General features: G+C 45.9%; 1 protein-coding gene across 6 annotated transcripts in view; it reads left to right on the forward strand.

The window, feature by feature from the left end:
- Positions 1-3940, forward strand: part of COL4A5 (collagen type IV alpha 5 chain) — an 80886-nt gene extending 76946 nt beyond the window's left edge. For all 6 annotated transcript variants that reach the window (XM_042028851.1, XM_042028869.1, XM_042028878.1 and 3 more), the window contains one exon: positions 1188-3940. In XM_042028851.1, coding sequence (XP_041884785.1) covers positions 1188-1269 — 82 coding nt within the window. In that variant the 3' untranslated portion in view covers positions 1270-3940. The remainder of the gene's footprint in view (positions 1-1187) is intronic.
- The last annotated feature ends 5970 nt before the right edge of the window (positions 3941-9910 follow it).

Raw genomic sequence — 9910 nt, forward strand, 5'->3', positions numbered from 1 at the left:
GGGTTTTTTCTTGCCAAACCTTTCCATAAACTCAAATATGTGGAAGGTAGTTCACAGATGTACAAGGGATAGGAGTGAAGGGCATGTGAAGGGCAAGATCAACTCTACTTAAACCTTTTAAGGTAGAGGCTCATATAACTTATTTTTTAAAATCTTGTATGAAGAAGGTTTCCCACCCTCCATGGCCAGCATTTTTTTCCACACTTTGCAGAAGGAAACAGGATGACATTTTGGCTGCAAGGAAGCCAGTGGCCATTCTGTCCTCAGCTTCTCTGCAGTCAGCATTTCAGCTGGAGTCTCTAAACTCCTCCAACTTTTTCCCTTTCAAGTTGAGTACCAAAATAATTTCTTTTTTGAAAAATCATCTCCTTTCATAGAATAAATAGCTACTGCCCTGTTTGTGTGCTGATAAAAAACTTAGTATTCCCACTGCCACCTAATTGAAAAGTGTAGCTTTGTGGCACAGGGCTGGCACTATGCTCTGAGCAGTGTGGCCCCTAAGCTGTTTTTGTGCAACACCTACAATCAGGGTACTTGATGTGATAATTCGTCACTCTTCAGTTTTCTGGGCAGTTGATTATTGGTAATTCACCTGTGAAAACTTCCTATTAGTAACTGCCATGCACCCTTGAGATTTGTCTCTACCATTTTCTCCCTCCCATAAAAATAACTTCCTTCTTCATTCTATTTTTTTAAAGAAACTTTTAAGCATTTGACTTATTTGAGTACACACATATTACACTAATTATATTAATCTCCCATCTTGTTACCCTTTCAAAATAAAAAAGCTACCACTTAAATACAGCTCTGACTGTAGCAGTACTTTTTATGTGTTCTTAAAGTACCCTTCAACCAAGCAACCCAAAAGCCAGAAACAGACCCCAGAAATAGTCTCAAATGTACAAAATTCACCTTCCTCTGTTTGTGTTTGTGCTCCATCACCTGCCAGCCTGAAGCAGGTGCTTAGCATACCTTGGGGACACTGAGACACTGACACAACTGAACATCTGTCACCTGGGGACAGACAGAACCATCACTCTTAAGAAAAACCTCTCCAATTCAGGATTCATTCCCTGCTCACATACTTAAGTGTTACATGAAACTGTGAATTAAGTAGAAGTTGAAATGAACTGTAAACAAAGAAAAAGCTAATCCAACCTTTCCTTTGTGTCCTCCTTTCCAACCAGCAAACCTCAGTCAGAGACACTGAAAGCTGGAGACTTGAGGACGCGTATTAGTCGTTGTCAAGTTTGCATGAAGAAGACGTAACGTCTTGGAGAATGTTTTATAAAACAGTTGAAAATTCCTAAGATGCACTGTCTTCCAGCTGCAACAATGGTGCTACTGTGCAGAAAGAAAAGAAAAAACAAATCCAAACTGTTTTAACCATGCAAATTCAAGTGTACCTCACTCATGTGCCAAACTAAGAGTTGTTCAGTACATATTTGACAACAGGACTAAGATGAAAGAATTGACCTCTTGGAAACGGAAAAGAACACTCGAGGTTCACAAAGGATCGGAAGATGAAAAACTTTCATTTCTCTCCCTGTACCAAAATGGCACCTTTTTGATCAGCCAAGAGAATAGAGAAGAACACAACACACTGAGTATGTTTAAAATAACAAGACTGCAGTTTCGAAAAACATTTTTCATGGTGCTACTAACCCTACTGTATCCCAGGTTTTTAATATTAAATTTTAAGCTTATTTCTCTTTGTAAGTAATGAAATGTGTATATTATGTAAACACCTTTTTAATCTAAACTTTCAGTCATTTAGAAACAAACCAGACTGATATAAAAATCCTTATGTCTAAAATTAAAAGATAAGACAGTATTTTATTATGAAACTTGGGGTACAGAGAGAATTTACCCCTTTTATGCCAACTTACTCATTTAATTTTCATTTCATTCCTCAGTTGCCAACCTGATCTATTTGGGGAATGCACAGTTATTCTGAAGTAATTTTGATCAGGGTTTTAAATGTTGTACACCATGCTATCAGTGGTTTTATTTGTGCTTAGAAATCCCAATCCACTTTAAAAGGGGTTTTTTATCTTGTGAAAATATGTGAAATTATTAGCCATATTCTATATCCTTCTTTTAAGAATACAAGTCACATTCACATTTTAGTAATCAGTTTGGTTTAACCAAACCTGTCCTTTGGGAATATCCAGTTACCAAAGCATTTAGGATGATGCTTACGTGAAACTTCAACTCTGAAGTGGTGTCATATGTTTTATCCAAAATAGTATAAATGCTAAGAAACCGGAATAAAATAAAGCATAAGCTGGTGGAAACCTTCCTATTTACAAATTAATCTTTTAATCTTATGTGAATTTATACACATCCACAATGTATTCACAGTATACAGCAACTCTTGTGTATGTATAGTTCACATAAGGCCTTGAAAGATGGTGCATGCAGTCTTTCTGATGTCAGTTTGTAAGAATCCTCCTGTGTATGTCTAAAGAGTGTCACTACTTGTGCAATAGCTGAAAAGTGATCACTTTTGTATGCATGACTGTTCAGCTTCTATGGTCAGAGCGTTTCATTTACCCTCGTGTATAAACAGCTCCCTGACAATGCAGGACTCTGTCAAGTGACAATACTTTAACATTTTTGTTGTATATTGCCACCTCGACTATCAATACAACCTAACTTGTGAATTACCGTACTGCTCTATACAGGTGATGTGTATTTGTTTATTGAATACTGTTAAGTAATTTATCTGCTAATGGCTGTTCGTTCTTACCTTCCAGTTATCCCTGTAAACACGGAGCGTCCGACATCTCCTTGTTTTATGCACATTTGACAAAAGACATAGGACTGGTGACTAAGCAGGTGGCAGAGATATACAATGAGATTGGTGCTGATTTCAAAAGCTTTCAACTAAGTATGAAACTGAAGTTCTTTAGTTTAAAGTGCAAAATATTAATAGCTTTGTCTTTTTTCCATTAGCTGCAGTTATATACGTTGGTAGAGAGTGGGCAATTCAGCAACGTGCATCTTTCAGCTCAGTTTAGTTTGGTTTGCTGATGCATATAGTAATAAACTGAACCTGCTGCTACCTCCAAGTCAGGAACTTGTTACCAAAGCAGAAATAAAATACTAAGTCTCTTCATGTAAACACAAGCCCTTATCTTATTGCTGGCTCTGCAGAAGTCTAAAATGAACATAGCAGCCAATCCGTAGCCCCAAAAAAGCAGAAGAATGGATGCTAAGGCCAAGGAGCTCTCAAAGGAAAGGGCTCTCCCAGCCTTCCCTACCATGACCCCTTCTTGTGTTTACCAGCACAAAGTGTTCAGACGTGGGGACATGGGATAGATTGGACCATGTGTATTCTAGCATTCTTGTAAGATCTGGGCTTCTCTTGCAGCATGTAAAACCAAGACAAGGGATCCCATTCCAGGCTACAGTAGAGAGCACCCAGACCTGCTGGTCTTGTGGCAGCTTCAGGGCCCAAAGCTGAGATGACCACAGAAAAGTAAAGTGGAAAGCAGCTGCGCTTTTGAGAGTTCCATTCTGTTCTGGCCCTGACCTGGACAAGAGTGCTGAACCTTAATCAGCTTCAGGCTCAGAATTCCAAAGGAATTTTACTTAGAGAAAAGTTGTCTGGAGAGGAAGGAACATCTTTTAACTTGAGATCTGCAGCAGAGATTCAGGAGATGTTGGGTTAATTCCCACCACACCTTCTGTGCCTTAGAGCAGGTAAATCACTTGACCTGTGTTGGATCGGAGTTACTGATCTATAAAAGAAAATATGGTTATTATTCTCTCCTGCTTCCTGATGCTTAGACTGTAAGCTCCTTGGGGCAGAGACATTGAGGGGGGCTCAAATGTTGGTTGGGGCCTCTAGGTGCTATCCATCACTATATAAACATTAAACTACAGGTAAAAGTTTGTGTTTGCAGCTTTATTATTAAAAAAGGAAAACACTGTGTCCTGGGGTGATGCTATGAAGCCGCTTTATTCCTTAACCCTCCACTCAATGCCCGAGGGGCAGTTGACCGGTTCAGCCCAAGGGCTCAGGGGGTCTTGGCAGGGCCCAGGAGGGAGTGTGCCGGGAGCACTGTGCTGCTTTTTGGTTTCCTTTGTGTTCCAGCTAGCTGGGAAAAGGTTCTGTTGGGGTTTTTTCCTTGTTCTTTTTTCCCTTTCCTTCCCCTTGCCTCACTTCCTCCCTTCCTTTTGGTCCGGGGAGCCTGTGGGGGCAGCCCCGGCAGGCCCACGGGGTGGCCCCCGCTGGTCTGAGTCCACGTGTCTGTTCCCTCTCTGGGAATTTGCTGTACTTTGAGGGTTTTTTTTAATCCTGTTCTACCCTATTTTGTTCCTGTGTTAATAAACAGTTTGGTTTCTTTTTCCCGCTTTCACTCCCTGTGACCCATTTGTCTCACTGACGGAGGAAAAGGGGAGGAACACTCATTCTGGAGTGTTTCCTCCTTGAAGTTTTGTTTCGAAGACCAAGACAAATTCGGCGCCCAATGTGTGGCATGTGAAAGTGGAAAAAAACCAAAACATTTTGGTTTGAATTACTTTTGTATTGAGGTACAGCAGTAAGATCATGCTGTTTGATTTAATAATTCTTCTGTGGAACTTAGCTATGAGTACATGTCCACAGCTATGGGCAGTTAGGTCCCTGGCTTACACTTTTTATAAGTCAGGAATAAGAATCAGGACTGCCATTTTGATATGCCTGGTGTTGGTGATTTCTCAAAGTTTGATGAAGTAATGGAAACCATTGAGAATGTGTATGTCATACTGTTTTTCCATTATGGCCTTGGTAGTTTCCTTTTGGAATGTATTAGTAATTACACTCAGTTTGTTAGGGGAAAAGCAGGGAATGATAATTCCCAGCCCTTCATCTCCCTCTTCCCCTTCAGATCTGGCATGTCACCTTTTGAAGGTGTCCAGTTTCCCCTGGCTGTCAAAGATGCCACCTTATTATTTTATCTAGCAGGGTTCCTCTATGTAGTCTCTAGCTTGTCTAAAATAAGGGCTGAGATTTCCAGAGGGGTTGCCCAGACACCTGCCCCAGTTGTGGAAAATCCTAAGTGGTGTGGGGTATGGGAGGACATAGGCTAGACCCTGAAGCACTTTTCTGACCCAGTAGCCTGGAACTTTCCCCCTGAACAAATTCAGAATCCAGCTGAGGTGGGGAAGTATCTGAAGGAAAACTGCAATAACAACAGTGATGAAAAGGAAAAGGCTCATTGCCATGTGCTGGGTCCTGGCTAAATGCTTACCGCATGCTGCGAGATACTGTAGGGCAGCAGATACAGCCAGAGGAGCAGGAGAATAAGCCAGCAGACACCCCAATCACTCCAGCTGCAGCTAAAGCAGATGGGGAGCCTAAACCACCACCACTTGCCCCTGTCCAGAGAAAGAAACACAAAGCCAAATCCATTCGCCCACTGGATGATGATGGGCAGCCAGGACCTTCACAGCCAGCAGAGGAATTGGAACCTGAAATCATCACTGAGTCCCTGTCCATAGAGAGCCTTCTTGTAATCGCTGAGGAAGGATTACACCCAACAGCCTGATGAAACTATATTGAGTTGGATGGTCTGAATCTGGGATCCTGCCGGTGATGGTACAATTCTGGATGGCACTGAAGCGAGGCATTTGGGGTCTCTGTCACGTGATTTAAGTATCAACCAAGGGATAACAAGGGGGGCCTGAAGCTCTCAGTCTCTGGACACGGCTCTTAAGAAGTGTGAAGGAAAGATATCTGTGCCGGGAAGATCTCCAGCTGCAGCTAAACCCCTGGAAAACCATGGAACAAGGGATTCAATGCCTGAGAGAACTGGCAGTGATAGAGATCACATTCTCAGATAAAAGGTGCACCAGTGATGTGGCTGAAACTTGCACGACATGCACCACCAGAACACACCCCTGCTTTGGCAATGATGACGTCGAATGACGGGGATGAGACAGTGAGTTCTATGGTGAGGAGGCTCCGGGCGTATGCAGACACAGTGCATGGCCCAACACAAGCAAGAATTGCAGCTGTGGAAAAGAGTCTGTCAGAGACCATACAGAAGATGGAAGGTAGGATGGACAAGAGTCATCAGAAGCTCAGGAAGGAGCGGAAAGAGGGCCTTCTCCAAATCACATCAGTGCAGACCAGAGGCCCTGTTACCAGAAGCAGATGTCCCACGGCTAGGGAGAGAGGGTACACCCCAAGAGCTGAACTATGGTTCTTCCTGTGTGACAGTGGGGAAGACATGAGGAGGTGGGATGGAAAACCAACTTCTGTCCCAGCAGCACCGGTGCGTGAATTGAAGGATGGTAAGGCTGAGAGAGGGAGTTCCACCAGAAGGGAAGTAGCAAGAGTTTCGAATGATAACCAGGACTAGAGGGGCCCTGCCTCTAGCCAGGGAGAGACCAGGGAAAATCACGTCTTTTGGACAGTGTGGGCCCGATGGCCTGGCACATCAGAACCACAAAAATACGAAGCCTTGGTTGACCCGGGCACGCAGTGCACCTTGATTCCATCAAGACACATGGGGACAGAACCAGTTTCTATTTCTGGAGCGACAGGGGCATCGGAGCAGTTAACACTGCTCGAAGCCAATGGGAGCCTAACTGGAAACCAGTGGAAAAAACATCCTATTGTGACTGGCCATGGGGCCCTGTGTATTCTGGGCATAGATTTTCCTCAGAATGGGTATTTCAAAGACCCGAAGGGACTCAGGTGGGCATTTGGGATTGCTGCTGTGGAGACAGAGGGCATTAGGCAATTGAACACCCTACCTGGGCTGACTGAGAATCCTTCTGCAGTTGGGCTTCTGAAGGGAGAAGAGCAAAGAGTGCCAATTGCCACCTCGACAGTGCACCGCCAGCAGTATCGGACAAATCAAGATGCTGTGATCCCCATCCACAAGATGATCCGTGAGCTGGAGAGCCAAGGGGTGGTCAGCAAGACCCACTCACCCTTCAACAGCCCCATCTGGCCTGTGCGCAAGTCTGACGGGGAATGGAGATTGACTGTGGACTATCATGCCCTGAATGAAGTGACTCCACCGTTGAGCGCTGCCGTGCCAGATGTGTTGGAGCTCCAGTACGAGCTGGAGTCCAAAGCAGCGAAGTGGTACGCCACTATTGACATTGCTAATGCATTTTTCTCCATTCCTCTGGCAGCAGAGTGCAGGCCTCAGTTTGCCTTCACCTGGAGGGGCGTGTAGTACACTTGGAACAAACTGCACTGGCAAAGGGTGAGGCTCCAGAACATCTGCAGTACATTGATGACATCATTGTATGGGGGAACACAGCATCGGAGGTATTTGGGAAAGGAGTGAAGATCATCTAGACTCTCCAGGAAGCCTGCTTTGCCATCAAAAAGAACAAAAGTCAAGGGATCTGCCCGAGAGATCCAATTCCTGGGGGTGAAGTGGCAAGACGGACGACGTCAGATCCCCACCAAGGTCGTCAATAAAATCACCGCAATGTCTCCACAAACCAACAAAAAAGAAACACAAGCTTTCCCAGGTGCCATAGGCTTTTGGAGGATGCACATTCCTGAATATAGCCAAATTGTGAGCCGTCTCTATCTGGTTACCTGTAAGGAGAACAATTTCCACTGGGGCCCTGAACAGCAGCAAGCCTTTGCCCAGATCAAGCAGGAAATCGCTCACGCCGTAGCCCTTGGCCCAGTCAGGACAGGACCAGAGGTGAAGAACGTGCTCTACTCTGCAGCCGGGAGCAATGGTCTGTCCTGGAGCCTCTGGCAGAAGGTGTCTGGTGAGACTCGGGGCCGACCACTGGGATTCTGGAGCCGAAGCTACAGAGGATCTGAAGCCAACTACACTCCCACAGAGAAAGAAATCTTGGCCGCCTGTGAAGGAATCGAAGCTGCCTCAGAGGTAATCGGCACAGAGGCACAACTCCTCCTGGCACCCCGACTACCGGTGCTGGGGTGGATGTTCAAAGGAAAGGTTCCCTCTACCCACCATGCCACCGATGCCATATGGAGCAAGTGGATTGCCCTCATAACACAATGTGCCCATATTGGAAACCTGAATCACCCTGGGATCTTAGAAATAATCACAAATTGGCCTGAAGGTGAAAGCTTTGGTCTCACTGATGAAGAGGAACAAGAACAAGTGACACGTGCTGAGGAAGCTCCACCGTACAACCAACTGCCAGCAGATGAAACATGCTACGCTCTTTTCACCGATGGTTCTTGTCGCATCGTAGGGATGAACCAGAAGTGGAAAGAAGCTGTCTGGAGTCCCACACGATGGGTTGCAGAAGCCACTGAGGGAGAAGGTGGATCAAGCCAACTTGCTGAACTCAAAGCCATCCAGTTGGCTCTTGACATTGCTGAGAGAGAAAAGTGGCCAAAGCTCTACCTTGACACTGATTCATGGATGGTAGCCAATGCTCTCTGGGGGTGGCTGGAAAGGTGGAAAAAGGCCAGCTGGCAGCGTAAGGGACAACCAATCTGGGCTGCTGAGGAGTGGAAAGATATTCCCACTCAGGTAGAGAAGCTACCTGTGAAAGTCTGCCGTGTAGATGCCCATGTCGCCAGGAGTCGGGCTGATGAGGAACACCAAAACAATGAACAGGTAGATCAGGCTGCAAAGATAGAGGTGTCAAAGATAGATTTGGATTGGCAGCACAAGAGAGTTGTTCCTAGCTCAATGGGCCCATGATGCCTCAGGCCATCAAGACAGAGATGCCACCTGTAAGTGCCACTGAGGGGTGGATCTAACCATGGACAGTATCTCCCAGGCGATCCATGATTGTGAGACATGCGCTGCGATCAAGCAGGCCAAGCGGGTGAAGCCCCTGTGGTATGGTGGGCAGTGGTCCAAATACAAGTATGGGGAGGCCTGGCAGATTGATTACATCACACTGCCTCAAACCTGCCAAGGCAAGTGCTATGTGCTCACAATGGTAGAAGCCACCACTGGATGGCTGGAGACCTACCCTGTGCCTCATGCTACTGCCCGGAACACCATCCTGGGCCTGGAAAAGCAAGTCCTTTGGAGGCATGGCACCCCTGAGAGAATCGAGTCTGACAATGGGACTCATTTCAAGAACAGCCTTATAAACACCTGGGCTAGAGAACATGGCATTGAGTGGGTGTACCACATCCCTTACCATGCACCAGCAGCTGGGAAAGTGGAATGGTGTGATGGCCTGCTCAAAACCACCTTGAAGGCACTGGGTGAACTTTTAAAAACTGGGAGATGTATTTAGCTAAGGCCACATGGCTGGTGAACACTCGAGGCTCCACCAACCGAGCAGGCCCTGCCCAATCCAAACCCCTGCATACAGCAGATGGAGACAAAGTCCCAGCAGTACATATCTTGCGACTCTTGGGAAAAACCGTCTGGATTAGTTCTGCATCAAGCAAAGACAACCCCATCCATGGGGTTGTCTTTGCTCAGTGGCCAGGTTGCACATGGTGGATAATGCAGAAGGATGGAGAAACACATTGTGTACCACAGGGAGATTTGATGTTGGGCGAGAACTGCTTGTAACACTGGAATGCCTATATCTGTTTGTTGAATGTCACTGCCACTGTTTGTATATAGTGATGTATATACGTATAAACGTGTTTAAAGTTGAAATGTATTAATTTGGGCATTGAGCAGACGGTATGGAATAAGGAGTGGAATGTCCTGGGGTGATGCTATGAAGCCGCTTTATTCCTTAACCCTCCACTCAATGCCCAAGGGGCAGTTGAACGGTTCAGCCCAAGGGCTCAGGGGGTCTTGGCAGGGCCCAGGAGGGAGTGTGCCGGGAGCACTGTGCTGCTTTTTGGTTTCCTTTGTGTTCCAGCTAGCTGGGAAAAGGTTCTGTTGGGGTTTTTTTCTTGTTCTTTTTTCCCTTTCCTTCCCCTTGCCTCACTTCCTCCCTTCCTTTTGGTCCGGGGAGCCTGTGGGGGCAGCCCCGGCGGGCCCAC

Source organism: Corvus kubaryi, unplaced genomic scaffold (genome assembly GCF_017639235.1).
Source record: "Corvus kubaryi isolate FWS band 111438036 unplaced genomic scaffold, C.kubaryi_AGA036_p1.0 130, whole genome shotgun sequence".
In the NCBI taxonomy this organism is placed as follows: Eukaryota; Metazoa; Chordata; class Aves; order Passeriformes; family Corvidae; genus Corvus; species Corvus kubaryi.